The sequence below is a fragment of the Ailuropoda melanoleuca genome, chromosome X (assembly GCF_002007445.2).
Source record: "Ailuropoda melanoleuca isolate Jingjing chromosome X, ASM200744v2, whole genome shotgun sequence".
NCBI lineage: Eukaryota > Metazoa > Chordata > Mammalia > Carnivora > Ursidae > Ailuropoda > Ailuropoda melanoleuca.
Genome location: NC_048238.1, coordinates 97,787,967 through 97,810,610, shown reverse-complemented (window position 1 = coordinate 97,810,610; position 22,644 = coordinate 97,787,967). Strand labels below are relative to the sequence as shown.

Here is a 22,644-nt window from a genome sequence, read left to right as displayed (position 1 = left end):
CATCTAGGAGTAAGTCCACTTGCGGGGAGCACAGGGTGACGCATGAAAGTGCTGACTCACTATACTGTACACCTGAAACTAACATTACACTGTATGCGAACTCACTGGATTGAAAATTAAAACTTAAAATGTTAAATAAATAAAGTACAAAACATTGCTAAGGGAAATTAAAATTGGCCTGAGTAAATGTTACTGGATGAGAAAACTTAATATTACTAAGATATCAATTCTCCCAAAGTTGATCAATAGCTTCAATTCAATCCCAATCACTCTCCACATGTTTCTTTTTTGTACAAATTGATAAGCACATTCAAAAATTCCTATGGACATGGGAAAGGTCTAGAATAATCAAAGCTCTCTTGAAAAAGAACAAAGTTGAAGGACTCACACTCTCTGACTTCAAGACTACAGGAATCAAGATAGTGTGATCACGGCATAAGCATCTACAAAAAAATTAATGGAACAGAATAGAAAGCTCAGAAATAAACCTACATCTGCATGAGTGTTTGATTTTTTTTGTCCAAGAGGCCAAAGCAAGCCAATGGGGAAAGAAAAGTCTTCAATGAATAGTGCTGGAAGAAGTGAGGATCTAGATGGAACAACAGGAACTCCATCATACACAACATTGAATTCAATTAGGCTCTTATATATTATGAGCCAGCAATCCCATTCCTAGGTACTTACTCAAGATATATGAAAACATATGCCCACACAGAGACTTTTATATGAATGTTGAATGTTGTATTTATCGTTCATGATAGCCAAAAAACTGGAAACAATCCCAAGTCCATCAACAGGAGACTAGACACACGATCTTTGGTATATCCATACAATGGAATGTTATTCAGCAATAAAAAAGAATAAACTATAGAAACAAAAGAATGCTACATGCAAGCAGTCTTCTACAAGACAGTACATATTTTATGATTCCATGTATATAAAGTTCTAGAACAGGCAAAACTATGGTGGCAAAGTATCAGAACAGTGGTTGCCAGGGGAGGTCACAGCTGTGGGGATTGACTGGGAAGGGGAGGAGGGGAATTTTAGGGGTGAGGGTAATATTCTATATCTTGATAGGGGTTTGAATTGCACAGGTGTAAGCATCTGTTAGAATTCAGAAAATATATACTTAGAATTGGTGCATTTCCCCACATGTAAATTTAACATTTTTTTTTAAACTGTAAATTAAAAAAAAATGGCGCCCTCCCAAATTGTTTTCTGCAGCGGTTGGCGGCCTGTGGCCTGCCAAAGGCTGAGGTACTATGGTGTGATGGAAAGGGCTCAGATTTTAAAGCCAGACAGACGTAAGTTCGAATCCTGGCTCTGCCATTAGGCTGTGTGTCCTTGAGCAAGTTACTCAACTGCTCTGTTTCCTTATCTGTACAGACAGTAGCTCAATGCCCCAACATATAATAAGTACTCCAGAAATGGTAGCTAATAATAAAATAACACGTGAGATGATTTCGGCCCACAGGGCCAAAGGTGGTGTCATTTCACACCTCATGGACACCGTTCTGACCAAGGTGTTTGGCTACTAAGGGTTCTATGTGAAGCTTCCCTGGGATATTTGTATTTTCATAAGATCCCCTGAAGACTAAAACCTTTAAAAAGAATCTTCTCTCTCTCCCAAGGAGTAAGTGAATGAGGACTTGGAACAGTGTTTGCCTGATTGGTTCTCAGTTCCCTGAGCCGGACTCACCTCAGGGTCTGCTCCTTCTTCAAGGGAGCGAATGCCAAAGGCCATGCCTTCAAACGCGTGGTCCACCCGCAGGACGGCCAACGCCAGCCTGGCTGCCGTCAGATTTGCTGTCTGCCCAGAAAACTCCATCTTATGACCAGCACGCTCGATTATCCTCAGAATTCTGCAAGGAACCACAGGGAGGGAAGAGCATTCCTACCGCTTTAACATAAGTCCCATTCTCCTTCCGAGATTTCCTCAACGTAAGACTTCTTCAGTTTTAATCACTGTCTTTATATCGTTTAAGGAATTATTAAATCAGAGCACTGGCTCTGGAGTCAGGCTGAGGTTTAAATCTTTTTTTTTTTTTTTTTTTTTTTTTTTTTAAAGATTTTATTTATTTATTTGACAGAGACAGCCAGCGAGAGAGGGAACACAAGCAGGGGGAGCGGGAGAGGAAGAAGCAGGCTCACAGCGGAGGAACCTGATGTGGGGCTCGATCCCATAACGCCGGGATCACGCCCTGAGCCGAAGGCAGACGCTTAACAGCTGTGCCACCCAGGCGCCCCTGAGGTTTAAATCTTAACTCCTCTAATTTCTAACTGTGTGGGCAAATAAAACAACGTGGCCGAGCTTCCGTTGACTCACCTGCAAGCCAGAGGTAATACTGGCCCTCCTCTCGCAAGGTGGTTCTCAGGATTAAATGACACTGTTGTATGTAAAGCCAGATCCTGCCTGGCCTCATAAGCCAAGAAATTTGGATTTTATTCTACGTGTAACAGAAAGCCACTGAGGGGTTTTAGTTATTTTTTTTAAAGATTTTATTTATTTATTTGACAGAGAGAGACAGCCAGCGAGAGAGGGAACACAAGCAGGGGGAGTGGGAGAGGAAGAAGCAGGCTCCCAGCGGAGGAGCCGGATGTGGGGCTTGATCCCAGGATCCTGTGATCACGCCCTGAGCCAAAGGCAGACGCTTAATGACTGAGCCACCCAGGCGCCCCTCCGAGGGGTTTTAAAAGCAAGAGAATGGACGTGATCTGATATGTGCATGAAAAGATCCTTCTGGTTGTCATGTAAAAGAAAGACCATAGAGAAACAAGTGTGTGTTGGGGGGGAAGCCCAGTGAGGAGGTTACTGTAGGTCAGCGGAGAGTATGAGGCTGGGACGGGGGTGGTGGTGATGGTGGGGATGGACACAAGCAGACGGGTTCGAGGAATATTTCAGGGATTAAAAACCTCCCATCCGGTGCTTCCTACAAGTCTTGTAGAGGGAGGTACCTAGTATTATTCCTAAGCTTTTTACATGAGCCCTGGGCTGATGGATTTGTAGAAACTGAGGGGGCACCGGGGCTGGGAAAATAGAGTGAGGTCTGGTTTGGGGCAACTATGTACTTGCAACGGGGCTATGACTAAAGTTCAGTTAGGTTTTTCGCAATGCATTGCTTCCCAATCGGGATTTGCGTGGCATTGACCCCGTTGCATCACAGTAACTCAGCTTTCAATGCGTAGCCACCTGACCTTGAAAATTTGGTGGACTGTACGCCAAGGAATGAATAACAAATATTATAAAATTTTAGGAAAGAACTATTTTACCAAAGCTTTAGTACTTACTCATTTCTCACTTCGTGCAGATCAGAGGCTGAATTGTTTTGCTTTCCCAAAAGAGCATTGATTATTTGTAATATAATCTGCGTTAGGTTCATACTTATCTCATCACATTGTGAAATATCAGAGACTTTAGAAACAATAATCTTTGTTTCTTCTTCATCCAGAGGGGGGGATTCATTTATTAAATTTAAAACGTGCTCTGCAACATCATCTGCGTTCTCTGGGGAAAGAAAATTGAAATAGAAAACCTGCGTTACTTAGTTTGGGGCCATACCGTTCTGCTTCCTTCCCTTTAAAAAGCAAAGGCAGTCAAATGCAAATAGCTACCCAGGCAGCAAAATTTATAGTAAAAAAAAAATGCTGGACCTCAATTTCTACAATAGGCGGAGTCCCAGAAAATAGCACATAAGTCAAGTTTTTATTCATTAAATCCTTTTTAAAATACACCAGGGAAACCTTTTTGTCACTGAAGATTATCTTGCAATTAGATTCTAATTAAGTTAAGACTTTTGAGTATTGGATTGAGCTAAGTAGATCCCACCTGTACTAAAATATCAGCAAACACTCAGTCTGTGTTTTCATAATCAAGGGCGGTGATGATATTTTTCTGTCAAGAACCAGCAACCACAGTGAAAAAGCAAGTATGGACCACATATAATAAACAGCAATTTAATTTAGATTTTTTTTTTTAGAGAGTAAGAACAATAGGTATTAACTCGCCCACTTTTTTCTTCACTTTTTATTATGGAAATTTTCAAACATGCACAAAAGTAGAGAGAATGGTATAATGAATCCCCGCGTACCCCATGAATCACCGAGCTTCAAGTGTCAGTGAAGAGCTAATCTTATTTTATCTCCGCTCTCAGCCACCTTCCCCCAACCCCGGATTATTTTAAAGTAAATCCCAGACATATCATTTCATCCATAAATACCTCAGTATGCATTTCTAAAACAAAAGACCTCTGTTTGTCATAACCACAAAGCCAGTATTTGTTAAAACAAATACAACACAGGGGCGCCTGGGTGGCACAGCGGCTGGGCGTCTGCCTTCGGCTCAGGGCGTGATCCCGGCGTTGTGGGATCGAGCCCCACAATCGGGCTCCTCTGCTGTGAGCCTGCTTCTTCCTCTCCCACTCCCCCTGCCTGTGTTCCCTCTCTCGCTGGCTGTCTCTATCTCTGTCAAATAAATAAATAAAATCTTAAAAAAAAAAAAACAAATACAACACAAATTAGGTTTTAGTTCGATATAACCCACATAAAGCTAAGCTCCTTGTGCTGCCCTCCTAGCTTAAAGCACTCATATTTAAGTCCAGTAACCAAAATATAATGGAAAATAATCGAGAAATACAATCCGTTGAGAAGAAGTCCAGAGAGAGATTATATTCATAACTTAACCCGGGTTACATTACAAATAAGCAAGTCTGTTTGGGAAAACAAAATAAATTACCATAAACATCCTCCTCTCTCTCTCTCTCTCTCCCTCTTTCTCCCTCTCTCTCTGCAAACAATTCCCTGTCCTTGTCAATGTAAATTAAGCAATCTTTTTTTTTTTTAAGATTTTATTTATTTATTCGACAGAGTTAGAGACAGCCAGTGAGAGAGGGAACACAAGCAGGGGGAGTGGGAGAGGAAGAAGCAGGCTCACAGCGGAGGAGCCTGATGTGGGGCTCCATCCCAGAATGCCGGGATCACGCCCTGAGCCAAAGGCAGGTGCTTAACCGCTGTGCCACCCAGGCGGCCCTAAATTAAGCAATCTTAACTGAGATTCTCTCAATGCCCCCCCTCCTTAATAATGACTTGAATCTGCCCAACAATGGCCTACGTAGGAACTGAGATAGAACACAGGGGAGGTTGAACAAGGCTGTAATTACTTCTAAACCAATATTTTGTCCTTGTTACATCTATCTTCTGGTCAGTTAAAGAAACTGAGAAAACAATGAGACAGGGGATGGAAGACGAATGTAGTGCTCTCATGCACTGATCTTTCTACTGCTCTTATTAAATTTCCAGGCTTTGCTGTAAATGGGATAGCCAGAGCTGCCTACCTGGAGTCATTCTTTGGGCTTTGGTGGTGTGACTTTACTTCATGCAGTCCCTGCTGTCAAAGGAGGAGAGTAAACAATAGGCCAACAGGAGACTAACTATATTGTGGAAATCAATTGTAGACTTTTCATCTAGAGTTACATGGTTTTTAAGTCAAATTCAGGACAAATGACACGCATTGTGTAAAAATTCTAAGTCCTCGGGGCGCCTGGGTGGCACAGCGGTTAAGCTTCTGCCTTCGGCTCAGGGCGTGATCCCGGCGTTATGGGATCGAGCCCCACATCAGGCTCCTCTGCTACGAGCCTGCTTCTTCCTCTCCCACTCCCCCTGCTTGTGTTCCCTCTCTCGCTAGCTGTCTCTCTCTCTGTCAAATAAATAAATAAAATCTTTAAAAAAAAAAAATTCTAAGTCCTCGAGCAAAAGCAGTAAAAGGAATCCTCCCTTTTTCATTATAAAATAAATAGATCCCCCATTGCTTGAAATAGTTTCAATTAATCTGCCAATAATTGTAGCCATCAAAACAATAATAATATCTGTTATTGATTGAGCAATTTCTATGAGGCAGTATTGGTGTAATCTACAGCTGCGTAACAAACCACCCCCAAACGTAACAACTTTGAACAAGAATACATTATTATCCCTCATGGTTCTGTGCGTTGACCAGTTTCAGCTGAGCGGTTCTGATTTAGGGTCTCTCACGCAGTTGCACTCAGATGGCAGCTGGGACTGGAGTCACCTGAAGACTAAGACCAGGCTGGAAGTCCAAGATGGCTCGCTCACATGGTTGGCAATTGATGCCCATGGACCAGTCAGTTGGGGCTGTTGTCCTCTGGGGGTCTGGGGATGCTGTTCCCGACACATGGCCTTTCCCAGTGGCTTAGGCTCAGTGGTATGCTGGATCCAGCTTGTGGTATAACCGGAGACAGCTGGTGACAATTTGTCAGAACAAATTGCTAAATTTTCTGGAATTTTGTGAGCTGGTTGTTAAACACACCCATTACTGAAAATTAAATTATATCAACTTTTAATTAAATCAATTCTATTAAAAACAATGGTGATACCCAAGACTCATCACTTCCTAATGATTTGGCTACATTTTTGTAATCTATGCTTTGGTGATTTTTTTTTAAAGATTTTATTTATTTATTCAACAGAGATAGAGACAGCCAGCGAGAGAGGGAACACAAGCAGGGGGAGTGGGAGAGGAAGAAGCGGGCTCTTAGGGGAGGAGCCTGATGTGGGGCTCGATCCCATAACGCCGGGATCACACCCTGAGCCGAAGGCAGACGCTTAACCGCTGTGCCACCCAGGCGCCCTTGGTGATTATTTATATCTATGGTATCTGTGTATCTCTTACCAACTCCATGTTCAGCACTTGCGTGTTGTAGTTTGTCTTCAGCCATCAGGGCTGAAAAAATCACCAAGAAAATTGGCAAGTGCGACAAAATTAACTTTTTTGGCAGAGCTGGTGGTTAAACATTTTCCAGGATTCTTAGAGCATGCTGTCTGGGTTCTGAGAGGAAGAATCCCCAGTGAGAGCATACAAAAGAACGGAAGCAGAAATTTCCAGTTCCCTTAAAAGTTAGTCCCACAACTTGCACAGCATCAGCGCTGCCGAATTCTACTGGGCTAAGTCGTCACAAGGCAGCCCTCCTTCAACTTCTAATTGACAAGGAGGGAATGAATCGATGGTGGGCATTTTGGCAACAAGATACCATAAGGCGTTATTCATACATTCTCCAATTTAAGCATCACGATAGCCCTGTGTGATGGGTACTAACGTTATTCCCTTTATACAGATTAAGAAATTGTGACACGGGGCGCCTGGGTGGCACAGCGGTTAAGCGTCTGCCTTCGGCTCAGGGCGTGATCCCGGAGTTATGGGATCGAGCCCCACATCAGGCTCCTCTGCTATGAGCCTGCTTCTTCCTCTCCCACTCCCCCTACTTGTGTTCCCTCTCTCGCTGGCTGTCTCTATCTCTGTCAAATAAATAAATAAAATCTTTAAAAAAAAAATTGTGACACGGAGGTTCTAACCCAGATTTTAATCCAGGCCTGTTTGATTCCAAAGCTAGTGCTCTTGAATATCACTTTCTACTACAGTATCTGTGCCTTTCTCCCTTTCCTCCACGGTTTGGGGGTTGGAACTGCTGTGCTACACCGTCCTCTTCCCTGACATCCTGGGAATTACATCCTTCTGTCTCCACCATGCGCTATCCTGCCCAGGCAGGGAGATGGACACACCCAGGAGACACTTTGTGCATCTTCAGTATTTTCGAGGTCACAAAGACGGGGCAAAGCAAAGAACCCACAGACCTCTGAAATAAGGGTTTTTGAACTCTGCAATATTAAGGAGTTACAGGAAATGAGCATTTAACTGGAGAACTGACAAGTTTTTCTCCAACCAAGATATGTAATGCTTGTCAGCAAGACTGAAGGCTAAAGAAAAATTGTTTCAATGTGAATGCATTTTCTTTCCCTTCCATTGTACTCATTTTTCATTAAGCTCCTAACTCACAAGGAGACACATTCCTCCGAAGCTAATACATTTGATCATTTATTTTCAGTTATATACATTACAGCCACCACGCAACTGTTCTCATCCTCTGCAGACTTTTTTTTTTTTTAAATAAAGTGACTACAGACAGTTAATTTTCTAAAAATCCTAACCCAGTGCAATGCTTTTCTTGTTGTTATGGTTGTTTAACTTTTTCTCCTATGGAGAAAATTCTATTATCGTGTCTCAGAAAAATGTGTTGCTCAGAGGAGGGAGGTCAGCATGAAACACAGACCTCTCTAACTCACTGCCCACTTGCTTCAAGCTGCAACGCTCCCTAGTGTCCTGACTTAACGATTTCGAACCTAGAAACCATCAGAGCCATTCTTACTTTGCTAAATCTTCTAGATATTTCTTGGCAAGGATCCCAAATTTCCATCTTCTGCAAAAAAGACAAGTCCGAGGAGTTCACTGCCTCAAGGCAATTCCCTGGCTGTCCTGGAAGGCACTGGAATGCCTGTGCCTCAGTTTTCAACTACTCATCATGGGTTGGGGGGACATTCACACGGTAGAGCTACGCCTGACAAGGTGTGTATAGACTGAGAGTTGATGAGGGAAACTTACGCACACTTTCAAAACACTGATAAGGAGGGGCAGGACTTTAAGAACAGGACTGTAAGGAGGAGTTGGGGAAAAGTTCACCAAGAGTGACCTCTATTACTCTGCTCAAAATTAGCAAAGACAACCATTCAAAGGGTCTGGAGGTTGATGAAAGATTTTCCAACCGAGATGCATTTAATCAACGAAATCTATGGAAACTTGATTAGTACAGTGAGAGGCTGTGACATTTGAGCTAGGAACTTCACCCATCTCACATAGCTCTGCCTTGTGGAAGAACTATTCTGAGCGGATTTGAGAGCCAGTGAACATCAGAAGTTTGCACATTTCTGGTTCGGGTCTGTGGAAGATCCCTCCTGGGCCACGGCAGCAGCGGAGTGCCAGCATTAAGTCCCCCTTCCCCTCAGATTCACGCACAGCCCCTGCTCCACAGGGAAAACCCTTGTGAAGCATCTTGTGAAGGACACATTCGTCACCCCACCATCTCCCAAACTCTTGCCCCATAGGACAGATATTTTTTTCCACCGAGAAGGGTGGGAGAAAGCCTCAAAGACTGGCAATACTCTGCCCCTCGAAGGGGATGGGTTATAATGGGATCAGACTATGAAGCAATTTATGCCCCAGGGTTTTGTCAGAAACAACAGAGCCATCAAGTAGCAATTGGAAGGCGAACAGCTGGGTGTGATATGGAGAGAGGCACGCCATCGAGAAGCTCAGCAGGGAGATCCGAGAAAGAAACATAGAGAACTGAGCTAGAACATTCTCACAGTCATCCCTGGTAGGGAGAATGTGTAGCAAGCTCAAAGCTCCGTCTTCGAAGGAGAAGCATCAGAAGACGTACCCCGCAGGGACAACAGACTTCACTGAGCTAGTCCAGTCAATGGTACCTTTTACAGAAACAGAAAAAGCAATTCTAAAATTCATATGGAACCACGCACACATGCACGCGCACACACACACACACAAATCAAGCAGCCAAATCAATCCTGAGAAAGCAGAACAAAGACATCACACTCCTTGATATCAAAATATAATACAAAGCTACAGTAATCAAAACAGCATGGTACTGGTATAAAGACAGATCTACAAACCAATGGAACAGAATAGAGAGCCCAGAAGCAAATGCACACATACACCATCAACTGATCTCCAATAAGAGTACAAAGAACACACAATGGGAAAAGGATAATCTCTTCCATAAACGGTGTTGGGAAAACTGAAAATTCACATGCCAACGAATTAAACTGGCCCTCCTGTTACACCATACGCAAAAATCAACTCAAAATTATTCAAGACTTAAATGCAAAACCTGAAACTCAAAGGCTCCTAGAAGAGAACATAATGGAAAATCTTCATGACATTGACCTTGGCAATGATTTCGTGGATATGACACCAAAAGCACAGGCAACAGAAACAAAAATAAACAAGTGCAACTACATCAAATATAAAGTTTCTCACAACAAGGGAAATAACCAATCAATAGAGTGAAAAGACAACTTACTGAATGGGAGAAAATATTTGCAAACCATGTGTCTGAAAAGGAGTTAATCTCCAAAATACACAAAGAATTTCTATAACTCATGGGGCACCTGGCTGGCTCAGTCAGTATAGCACACAACTCTTGATCTCTGGATCATGAGTTCAAACCCCACATTGGGCATGTAGCTTACTTTAAAAAAATTTTTTTTAAAGAATTTCTATTACTCAATAATGAACAAACAGGTAACATGATTAAAAAATGGACTAAGGACTCAAATAAATATTTCTCAGAAGTCATAAAAAAGGCCAATAGATACATGAAATGTTCTCAACATCAGTAATCATCAGGGAAATGGAAATCAAAAGCACGATGAGATATCACTTCACAACTGTCAGGATGGCTATTATCAGAAATCAAAAGATAACAGAGTGTTGTCAACGGTGGGGAGAAAAGGGTACCCTGGTACACTGTGGGTGGGAATGTAAATTGGTGCACCCCTTGTGGAAGATGCTATGGAGTTTCCTCACAAATTAAAAATAGAACTACCCTATGATCCAGGAGTCTCACTTGTGTATGTATATCCAAAGGAACTAAAAATCATTATCTCAAAGAGATATGTGCACTCACATGTTCATTACAACATTATTCACAATAGTCAAGATATGGAAATAATGTAAGTGTCCATCTAGAGATGAAGATCACACACACACACACACACACACACACACACACACACACACACTGGAATATTATTCACCTTCAAAAAGAAGGAAATCCTGCCCTTTGCAACAACGTGGATAAACCTGGAGGACGTTATGCTAAGTGAAACAAGCCAGACATAGAAAGACAAATACTGCATGATCTCACTTACACAGGGAATCTAACACAGCCGCACTCAAAAAAGCAGAGAGTGGAATGGTGCTTGCCAGGGGCTGGGGCAGGGGAAATAGCGAGTTGCTAATCAACAGGCATAAAGTTTCAGTTAAGCAAGATGAATAAGTTCCGGAGGTCAGCCATACAACATTGTACTTGAAAAATTTGCCAAGAAGATAGATCTCATGTTAAGTGTTCTTACTACAATAAAATAAAATTAAAAGAAGAACAAAATTAGATTGGAGGTTTCCAGGGGCTGTGGGGAGGGGGGTAAGAGAGTGCCTGCTAATGTGTATGGGGCTTCTCTTTGGAGACATCAGAATGTTCTGGAATTAGCGGTGACTCTTGCACAATATAGTGAATATGCTAGAAACCATGGAATTATTCCCATTAAATGGGTTAAATGTTATGTGAATATCTTCATAAGAAAATTTTAAAACCACAACAAGATATCAATTTCTGCTTATCAAATCACCGAAGATCCAACAATCTGATCACATGCCGCGTTGATAAAGGTACCCTGAGACAGGTGCTTTCCTACCTTGCAAGTGGGAGTATGAACTGGTGTAAGCAAGCATTACTGAGAGCATTTTGACACCATCAAAAGTATGACTCACCTGACAATTCTACTCTTAGGAATTCATGCTTCAAGTATACCCCACTTACACAAAATGACATATGTACGATATCCAGTACCGCAGTTTTGTAAAAATAAAATGTTATTAACAGCTTAAATGCCCACCCACAGGAAATAGGTTAAAGAAATAAATTGTGGCATGTCCATGTCATATAATACAATGCAGTGATAAAAAGCATGAGGAAGCTCTTCATATACTGAAATGATAATTTCCGCAATATATTGTTAAAAGAAAAAGGCAAGGTGCAGAGCAGCACAGATAGCACGCTCTACTTTGTGTACTAAGAGGGAGGCAGCAGATATATGTATATGTATATGTATCTGTATGGTGTGAGTGTGTGTGTAAATTTCCTCATAGATACATGAAATATCTCTGTGGATATTTACTGAAGGGCTGGGTCAGCAGTGGGAAGATGTTTCACTGTATTACCTTTTTGTTTTTGCAAAATTGAACTATGTGAAGAATTACCTATTAAACCGGTTTGGGCTTTTTGAAGACTTTATTTATTTAGTTATTTATTTATCTGACAGAGAGACAGAGAGAGAGCAGGAGAGTGGCAGAGGAAGAGGGAAAGAACCTCCAGCAGATTCCGAGCTGAGCGCAGAGCCCGACGCAGGGCTCCGTCCCACAACTCTGGGATCACGACCTAAGCTGAAACCAAGAGTCAGATGCTTAACCGACTGAGCCACCCAGGTGCCCCAAAACTGTTTTTGTAAATATTTATTTATTTATTATTTGAGAGAGAGAGAGCGGGAGCAAGCAGGTGGAGGGGTAGAGGGCGAGGCAGAGAGAGAATCTTAAGCAGACTCCCCACTGAGCCCAGAGCCAGATGTGGGCTCGATCTCATGACCTGAGCCGAAACCAAGAGTTAGACTTTTAAGTAACTGAGCCCCCCAGGCGCCCCCTCATTAAAACTGTTTTAAAATGAAAAATAATGGGGCGCCTGGGTGGCTCAGTCAGTTAAGCCTCTGCCTTCAGCTCAGGTCATGATCCCAGGATCCTGGGGTCAAGCCCCACATCAGTCTCCCTGCTCAGTGGGAAGCCTGCTTCTCCCTCTCCCTCTGCCATTCCTCCTGCTCGTTCTCACTTTCTTGAATAAATAAATAAATCTTTAAAAAAGTAAAATGAAATGAAAAATAATAATTAGCCAAAAATTATAAAATAAAAAACACTAGAAAGCAAAAAAACCTTGCCAGTCCCAACTTAGCATGCCCCACTCCCACCTCTACCAACATTAACTACCTGGTTTCTGAAATTGTATCGTGGGGTAGTTTTCCTACGTGAGGCTTGCCTGTACCCTCTTAGCTCAGGTCAAGCAGATGAACCAACCAAGATTCCATTATGTCATTAATGTGTACACAACAGTCTTACCATCACTGATAGTAATGTTAGCAAGATCCATGATCTTATCAGGAAGTCCTTGAAGCAGTTGGCATTGTTTCAACTTTGGTTTTTCCCACTGAGACTTGCCAGTGTTGATACTGATTGAGCTGAAAAAGAGGGGAGGGAGGGACAAAAAATTTCTCATTGGAGGATGAGGCCAGAAAAGTCACCCTGCAGCTCTGGCATGCCCCACCCCCCCGCCCCGCCCACTCCCAGCCTCTGGGCTGAGATAGCAAAGGCGGGAGCCGCATAGAAGAACACTTTGCTCTCGGGGAACAAGGGAATGTTAGGGTCCCCATGCGGGAGGTGGAAAAAGGCAAGAGAGTCTGAAATGAAGCGTGGCAACGTTCGGCAGAGCAAGAGTCGAGGTGGAGGTGTTGCCCCTCTGGACATGGCTCCTTACCCTCACTTTCCCTTCTTACCCCCATCTGAAGAGGAAATTCCCGGTAGAATGCAGTCCCTAGCTCCGCACATCATTTCCTGAAGGCAATGAGCGCAGCACCCTCTGGAGCTCATCCGCCCTCATCATCCACCCTCCCCTATGCCTCATCCAATTCAATCCAGTTCATTTCAAATGAGCTGGTTCATTTATTGAGCACCCACGATGTTCCAGGCCTGCTGACAGGTAGTGCAGACAAACAGAGTGGGGTCCGGTCCCTGGAGGAGCTTGTTGTCGCGTGGTGGTTCGAGTCTGTACATGTAACTACATCTATTAGGCAAGAGATGAGACAAAAAGCTGTACCAACAAAACTGAATCTATCAAACCACTGAGCAAGGAGAACTTCTGTCCCACTTTTGAGCTGAGCTGGACACTAAAAGGACAGAGATGGAGAAAGGGCCCCCTCCCCGCCCCAAAACAGAGCCAATAGCACAGGTGGCAAACGAGTCACAGGGAGGCACCCATTGGGGTCCACAACAGCAAATGGCCCTTTCCAGCTGGCAGACGTGGTAAAAGGGAACCTGTGGGTCTTGAGGCAATGTGGAACCAGAGTGGGGGAAGGCAAGGAGCCTGCTCTAATAGACAAGGGATGATAGTAAGGGTCTGCACCGGGGTCATGGCGGTGGGGATGCAAGGAAAGGCTACATACAAGCTCTGATTGTGATCACAAAACCAGCATGATTTGCTGACTGATTAGATGGACGAAGAGAGTAGGACCCAGTCCAAGATGTTGCCTTCCAACAGGGAGCTTTTAAGTCTCTGTCAAAACCCGCTGCCCTTCTGGTATGTCTACTTAAGTTAATGGCACAAACCATTAACAGCAGAGAGTCAGAGAAGAGGGACTGATGATTTAAAGAAGGAAAATGATAAGGCAACAATAGAAGGGTGATTTAGTAAATTATGATGGCCCATCAACGAGGTAGCTTCTGAGGCAATTTTTCGAAATGGTCATTAAGAAGAAGAACATAAAACATGGAAAATGTTTGATCAACTATTGAGTGAAAAGGTAAATCTCATTATTGAGATGAGGACAGTGATTACCACTACATGAAACTACATAAAACTTAAAGGCACACAGGGAACAGGGAGATGAAAAAATATGCCCACCTAAAACCAGCGGTGTTCAGGTGGTGGAATTAGGGGTGACTTCTTCTCTTTTGTCTTCTTGAACATTTTTCTAGAATGCCCTTATGTTGCCTGTGCATGCTGAAGTAGGTCCAAAGGGTGGAAGAAGGCAGAACAGGGTAGAGGGGGACGGTGCGGGGCCCACTCAGTTGGACGATGGAAGCAAGGCCCCCATTAAGCGGATGTTTGAGTCTCTGAACCAGCAATTAGGTCTTGGCCAATACGTACCAGATTCTAGTAGCGTTTTCATGCCTGTTTTTTATGCATCTGGTTTGGGCTGTTTCAGTAGGGTTCGTTAAGAGCCACTTATAGGTCCCTTTGTATTTAGAGACTGTTTCCTGGGCTTCGCACCTTCCTGGCTCTATGGAGAAAATGTATGCATTTGAAGGGGCAAAAGGCACTTTCAAATGTCATGAACATCCATTACGACCCATCATTATTACCCTACACGTAAACACCAGCAAATAAAGGAGGAAAATTTTTCTACCAGGCCATTTAAATCAGGCTTCACTGAAAATACATGAAATGCTGTCTCTCTCTCTCTCTCTCTCTCTTTTTTTTTAATAAGCCTCCGGGGAAAAACTCACACTTAGTCGTTTTCTTTAAAACCACAAGTTGACAGGACAGGGTTTTTTTTTTGTCTCAGTTTTTAAAAATGTTACATTTGCCTCGAAAGAAGTTCAAGCCACAAACAAAAAAATCAGAAGTCCTCACCTGCCAACTGCCCTCCTTCTGAAGTACCCTCACTGTCAGTGACAGGAAACCAAAGGTTGACTTCTCCTTCTGGATGGTTCCTCCCTTCCTAATGGACTCTGGGGTGGATTTGGTTTTAGTCAACTCAATGTATCTGCCATCGTCAGTATTAGACATGGGAGCTCTGCTCTGTGGGTGGCGCCAAGGGCAAGGTTTTGCTGCCAAGCGTGGTCACATGAAGGGAGAAGGGACCTGGGCTAAGTGTGTGTGATAAGTTCCCAGTTTCTACTGACCCCCCACTGGGTTCGTGACCCTGATTCCGGAAGTCTTTCCTTCACGTGTTGACAGAGTGGCCTGGAGAAGTGGAGAGCCCGGAGAATCAGCTTCCTCTGAGGACAGCCATCAGCGCCATTTGCATAGTGGGCTCTGCTTGTGGCTCTACACTTTTCTGCCTCCCATCTCACTGTCGCTTGCAATCACAGCCTGCCCTCTGCTACCCGATCAGTTCGTTGCCAAGGATTGTGTGTTCTAACGCCTCTGCGTGTTCTCTGGCTTAGCCCGATGTTTTTACCACAGTCCGCTGGGAAAAAGTGAGAGAGCTGGCAGCCATGGCAAGGAGATAGAGTGGTCCAATAGCCTTTCTCTTTACCATTAAAGGAAAGAGATGCCTGTGAGAGAAATTCTGGGCTGTTCCCACATCCCTTTCCCAGATGAATAGCCTGGCTGTATCAATCAATCAATTAGCAAGCATCTATTGGGCAGTTACTGTGTGGAATGAGGAAGCTCCCCAGGCCTCTGGGTAATTATGCAAGAGAGCCAATCCTCCCAGTCCGAGGATGGACTGGCCACTGCTGACATCCAGAGCTGACCGATGGTCTCTGGTAACCCCTCTGTGTTTTTCATAAGCTCTTACAGCTAGAAAGGTTGTCAGGGCAAGTGAGTGCTGAGGATGTGGAAGGGAACGTGAAGACAACTCCTCTCCCCCCAAAACTCAGGATGTCTTACTGTGCATGCGATATGAGCTCTCTCGGAAAGGGAGTGAATGCGCGTGTGGCGTGGAGTACCCATCCCCCCAATTACCTAGTTTTTTCACCACAACGTGTTCAGACTTCACAAATAACGTCAGTTGACCTTGGGTGAAGTTTCCATGGGTGAAGTTGCCATGTATTTTACTTTTGATCCTGCTGATCAATTCCTTGGCTGCTAAGGAAGAGCTGGCCTTCAGGATGGCATGACAAACATAGCTAAAAAGCAGAGCAAAAAAGAACGACGTCGCAGTTAGACCAACAGGGTGCAACCTGGCCTATGGTGCTGAAATTCTACCCAGATGACTTAATTGGGAGTCCATAAATACCAGACATTTTACATCTATCAACTGGCAAATCTTAAGAAATGGTGGAAGATAGCACATTGAAACCTTCTGATAAATGTTCTCATATGCAAAACAAACAACTCAAAACCTGTTTTCAATAGAACGGTCAGCAACCATTGCATTATATTAAAATCAACTAGGGGTGCCTGGGTGGCTCAGTCGGTTAAGCAGTTAAGCATCTGACTCTTGGTTTTGGCTCTGGTCACAATCTCAGGGTCTCGCGATCAATCCTGAGTCTCTCTGCACTCAGTGGGGAGTCTGCTCAAGCCCTCTGTTCCTCCCCCCCTCAAACAAATAAATAAGTCTTTACAAAACAAAATAAAATAAAATAAAATGAACTAGCCATGGATTCTCTAGGAGTTTATACTAATTAATAGAGAAGATGGAGTACTTGGGACTTACAACTTCGGAGAAAACCTTTTATCCTTCTGGTCTCCAATTTACCCATCATTACTGCAAGAAGGCAAATGGCACATGCTTTAGAGACACGCCAGTTTCTCAAGATGTGCTCTGTAAAAGGCCTATTTCTATAATAGAATAATAATGGAGATAATGGTAGTGACAGTAGCTAACATTTGTAGCACTCTCGCTCCTTGCGTGTGTGTGTGTTTTTTTTAAGATTTTATTTATTGGACAGAGAGAGACACAGCAAGAGACGGAACATCAGCAGGGGGAGGGGGAGAGGGAGAAGCAGGCTCCCCACTGAGCAGGGAGCCCGATGCGGGGCTCGATCCCAGGACCCTGGGATCATGACCTGAGCCGAAGGCAGACGCTTAACGACTCAGCCACCCAGGCGCCCCTCGTTCCTTGTGTTTTGAGTCATGTTACCTTCACAACAGCCTCATGAGCAGAGCTATCACGGTCCCCATTCCACAGATGAGGGAGCTGAGACTTAGCCAAGGTCACAAATACCTAGTACATCCCTAGAGTATTCTGTCCACTCAAAGATATGTTACAAACGAAGAGGGCAGTGCTTGACCTCAACCTCCGGAGCAAGGTCCTCAGAACATTCTAATTTTCCTTGCTATTTCATTTCGGAGCGTCTTTAAGCTTAGGGGCACTTGGGTGGGTCAGTTGGTTAAGTGGCTGACTGGCTCAGCTCATGATCCTGGGATCAAGACCCTCATCTGACTCCCCGCTCAGCTTCTCCCTCTCCCTCTGCCCCTCTTCCCCTGCTAGGGCTCTCTTTCTCTCTCCAATAAATAAAATCTTAAAAAAAAAAAAAAGTCACAAGCTTACCTAGACCTTTTCCCCATTTCTATTTGCCAATTCATCTTTTGGAAGCACACATTTCCTATGTTTCCTACAGCTGTTGAAAGTTAGATGTGCCTGTGTTAACTCGAAATTTCTCTTTGTCCAATCTAAGCCGTGCCTTCCCCTCCACTGACCCACAGTCCCTGGAGTCCCTGCTCGCCCCGCCCTTCCATGTGGAGCCCATCTCTTCCCAGCTCTCATTTTGCCAGTCTGAAGAGGACCCCTCTTTCGTTAAACCTCTCCCTTTGCTGCAACAGACTCTTTACTCTTAGCACCCTGAACATGGCAGCGACCTTCCCATGAGCCTCTCTGAGTTGCGTCAAGCAGGGCAGCAAGAGCCAGTGTTCTGGGGGGAGCCAGAGCACGAGTCTGAACAGGACAAAGGCGGCTTTCCATGGTTTTTTCCCACTGCCCTGCTCAGTATTTCCTGGACTTTTTTGATGACAACAAACACTTTATTCCCCCATCCCCAAATTATGGCCACTTTGGACCCCATTTTCTCTTCACTACAAAGAGGCAGAAGGCAGGCTGCTAGGCTATGCCATGACCAACCGAAACAACTTATTTCATGAAGGCAAGAGCCCAATTACAGCATCTGTAAAATAACCACTGGGTGCTTTGATCTCCTTCTGACAACTCTGACCGACGGGCTGCAAATACAGAATTAAATGGAAGGAAAATCAGAACTAAATGTACCAGCTATGAATAAACTCAGCTCCTACCTGGATGGTACACGGGAAATTGTAGCCATTCCTTGCTCTTCTCTCTGTGCCAAAATAATGCAAAACAAAAGTACATTGTCACTAAAATCGTTCAACAAACGTCACATTTGAGTACAGGGCTTATTGTCAACAACAGCAATCATAATTATGCTTTACATTTATGTAACTCATTGCCATTTGCAAATCGCCCTCAAAAAAGTCAATGCATCTAGTCCTCACATCACCCCTGTAGTGTGGGCAATGCAGGGATTATCACCCCATTTCCTAGTTGAGGAAGCTAAGTCTCAGAGAAGTTAAATAATCTGCCCAGTATCACACAGCTGACCAGTCACAGAATTGGGGCCAGAATCTGAGCTTTCTGGACTGGACCCTAACATGGTGATGACAATAGTAAACATTACCAAGCATTTACTATGCCCTATGCTAAGCATTTGGCATAAATCATCCCATTCCATCTTTCCGACAGCCCTGGGAGGGATGCTAATATTGTCATCCCCATTCTACAGAGGGGGAAACTGAGGCACAGAGAGTTTAATTAGGCTGTCCAAGGTCTCCCAGCCAGGAAGTGGAAGAACGAGGGTTCTAATGCAGGCAGCCTGATTCTGGGGACCACATCATCACCAAAAGGCTTCTTACACCTATTATTTGAGAGGAATTTTACTTAGGTCATGTTATCTATAATGTATTAAATTAAGAAATTCAGATTCCACTCTTTACAGAAAGCATTTTTTTTAAAGATTTTATTTATTTATTTGACAGAGATAGAGACAGCCAGCAAGAGAGGGAACACAAGCAGGGGGAGTGGGAGAGGAAGAAGCAGGCTCATAGTGGAGGAGCCTGATGTGGGGCTCGATCCCATAACGCCGGGATCACGCCCTGAGCCGAAGGCAGACGCGTAACTGCTGTGCCACCCAGGCGCCCCAGCAGAAAGCATTTTAAACGATGGCAGATAATTTGGAAGGCGCTGTAGGCTTGATTGTACTTTGTATAATCAAAATATTTCTCCCATGGGGCGCCTGGGTAGCGCAGTCGTTAAGCATCTGCCTTCGGCTCAGGGCGTGATCCCAGTGATCTGGGATTGAGCCCCACATCAGGCTCCTCCGCTGGGAGCCTCCTTCTTCCTCTCCCACTCCCCCTGCTTGTGTTCCCTCTCTCGCTGGCTGTTTCTCTGTCAAATAAATAAATAAAATCTTTAAAAAAATATTTCTTTCATGTTTAAATACCTTCCAAGGTCTGTGCTTACTGATCCTTTCAGAGTCTAATATGGTAAAGCTTGGAGGCACTGGAGTAAGTACTGAGCATTGGGGTAAGGATGATGGGAGATAGTTTTGTCATACCCTGATTTCAAATCTATACAGATAAAGGGTGGGTTTATTATGTGAATGCCAGTCTTGCAAAAATTGTGTCATTCTTGGAAGAACCAGGCTTCTTTCCAAGATGTCTACAACGAAGAAATTCCATTTGCCATTTACAATCCCCAAGTCATTCCACACGCCCATAGCCCACAAAATGTGCCTCCAAAAAACGGCCCCACAGGAATTCAGAACAACAGAGATGGTTTTCTTACTGGGTTCTTGGGCTGATGCCAAAGAAAGTAATGTAATTTGACCCTCGATGACCACAGTTGAGCTTTGCCTGATGTTCACTTGGGCGGAAGCACTATTTTATTTACATCTACTTAGGTATTGAAGGAGTCACAAGTAGATTCATTTTGAAAAATTACTTACTACAGTTTGGTCCATGGTTATTTCTCCCTCAGAAGTGTCTCTGTAACAAAAGCATAAAAATATTCTATATATGAATATGGTGCCCAATACATTAGGACAAAAGCTCAGGAGAAAGACAGCTGTGAGGCAGAGCAGTAGAATACCCCAGCTTGGAATTCAAATACTAGGGCTCTGAGGGGACACCTCAAAAGCCTGGTTATTATCTATGTACCAAAATGGTGGTAAGTCTTTGACTGAGCGACCCCACTTCCAGGAATCTATCCCATAATAGTACAGCAAGGGTGCATACAAACATACCTACAAGAGTGAAAATAATTGAAATGTCCATCACTAGGTAATTGGGTAAACACACTACGGCACACCCATGCGCAAGAATCTTATGCAGTCATTAAAATGAAGAAGCTAAATCCGTATGTATTGGCCTGAAAAGCTGTACGTGGCGTATTTTAGAGGTATGAACCAGAGTTCTTGGAGAGGGTGCGGAAAGGCGCGTCTTCTCTTTGTCATGGGCTCCTTGATACTATTCAATGTCTGCTGGTCGCAATGCAATCGCCTCTCCAAATTTGTGCCCCAGGCAAGTCTTAGACTAGTCAGCATTCCTCGCTTTAAACATTTCAAGTTCCCTTTGGAATTTCTAACTCCTGAAAGTGCATTATCGGAAAATAAAGGGTTTTATAAATCTTCCCCATTGGCCATCCCTAGCCTTTCATCCCTTTAAGGAATGATTTTTTCCCCCCAAAGTCACAGAATCATAGCATTTTAAAGCTAAGAGGGGCATTAAAGGTAACTGAATCCAATTCTACCGGTTCCTGGATTTATTTCCTTCTGTTTTGTTCTCCCATTGGCTTTACACCCTACAGTGATGATAGAAATGTCTTCCTTATTCCAAAGAGAACCTATACTCAGAAGGGAAGATTCAACTCCAAATGCACTCCCTAAATTTCAGACAGAAAAAAAAAGAAAGAAAAGAAAAGAAAAGAAAAGAAAAGAAAAGAAAAGAAAAGAAAAGAAAGCACAGAACTGGTGCATGGTGCACTGGGTGTTGTGCGCAACTAATGAATCATCGAGCCTTGCATCGGAAACCGGGGGTGTACTGTATGGTGACTAACATAATGTAATACAAAAACATTAAAAAACAAAGCTATCAAAAAAAAAACAGAAGAAAGAAAAGAAAAAAGAAAAAGAAATCCCCTCTGGATAGGAACATACCCAGAATCCCTCAAACTGCCTTTGACCCACAACAGATGACTGTGACATACCTGGTTTTGACTTGAATAGCCAGATTAGCAAGAACAAACTCACTGTCCTGAAATACAGAATTCAACTGTAAAAGATAAAACAAACCAGTTTTAGTATTCTCACTCCTCTGTCTTAATCCAGGAAAGTTACCAGAGACAATGTCATCATTAAGCTACATTTATTATTTCGGTTGGTTCAACATTTCCATCTGCTCCACTCAGTTTTTCTATTTTGGGGTTGAATTGTGCCCCACCCCGCGAAATTCATATGTTGAAGCCCGAACCCCCTAATGTGACTAGATTTGGAAGGAGGGCCTTTAAAGGAGGCAATTAAGGTTAAATATGGTCATAAGGGTGAAGCCCTAATTTGATAGGACTGGTGTTCCTATAAGAAGCAAAAGAGATCCCAGATCTCTCTCTCTCTCTCTCTCTCTCTCTCTCTCTCTCTCCCTCTCTCTCTCGGGGGATGTGTGCATGTACGTGCTATGTGAGGACACAGAGAGAAGCTGGTCCCTCTGCAAGCCAAGGAGAGAGGCCTCCGGAGAAACCAATCCTGCCAAAACCTTGATCTTGGACTTCCAGCCTCCACAACTGTGAGAAACGAAATGTCTGTTGTTGAAGCCCCCCAGCGCCTCCTATTCTGTTATGGCAGACCTAGTGGACAAATATGCCCGCCCACTTTCACGCACTTATAATCATGTCATATATGCTTGCAAAGAAATGCTGATGGAGAAAAGGAGGAAACAGACATGATCGTTTACTGTTGGTGGGGTGCAAACTGGTAGCACTTGTCTGGGAGGCCACTTAGCTCTAGTTACTAAAATGTGAAGTGTTCATATCCTTTGATCCGACAATTCCAGTTCTGAGAATTTATCCTATAGAAAAACTCAAGTGCCCCCAAAATTTATTGCAAGGGCATTATTGACAGCAGTGTTTCCAAATAGAGAAAAATAAATAAATAAAAGCAACCTAAATGTCCACCAGTGGATGTCTGGCTTTAAAAAAATATATACTACATTACAGCCATCTAGTGAAATCCTTGGAATCTGATGAAGTATATGAGGTAGGTTAATATTTGCAGCATGGATTGCTCAAAGATACACAGTTAAGTGAGAAAAAGCAAGTTGCAGAGCAGCGTAATTGCATGATTCCAGTTATTTTTGTCAAAGAACATACTTGCATCAGTGTTATTGCAGGTAGAGGAAAAAAATCTGAATGAATATACCACGGACTGTGACGAGGAGTCAATACAAGGAG

General features: G+C 43.5%; 1 protein-coding gene across 1 annotated transcript in view; it reads right to left on the bottom strand.

The window, feature by feature from the left end:
* The window catches only part of ADGRG4 (adhesion G protein-coupled receptor G4), an 84,656-nt gene that overhangs the window by 38,319 nt on the left and 23,693 nt on the right, over positions 1 to 22,644 (bottom strand). The window contains exons 5-12 of the mRNA XM_034649053.1: positions 21,409 to 21,473; positions 20,158 to 20,189; positions 18,423 to 18,483; positions 16,155 to 16,318; positions 14,610 to 14,742; positions 12,806 to 12,924; positions 3,289 to 3,505; positions 1,700 to 1,862 (exon numbers count right to left, since the gene is read on the bottom strand). Of these exons, the coding sequence (XP_034504944.1) occupies positions 1,700 to 1,862; positions 3,289 to 3,505; positions 12,806 to 12,924; positions 14,610 to 14,742; positions 16,155 to 16,318; positions 18,423 to 18,483; positions 20,158 to 20,189; positions 21,409 to 21,473 (954 nt within the window). The remainder of the gene's footprint in view (positions 1 to 1,699; positions 1,863 to 3,288; positions 3,506 to 12,805; positions 12,925 to 14,609; positions 14,743 to 16,154; positions 16,319 to 18,422; positions 18,484 to 20,157; positions 20,190 to 21,408; positions 21,474 to 22,644) is intronic.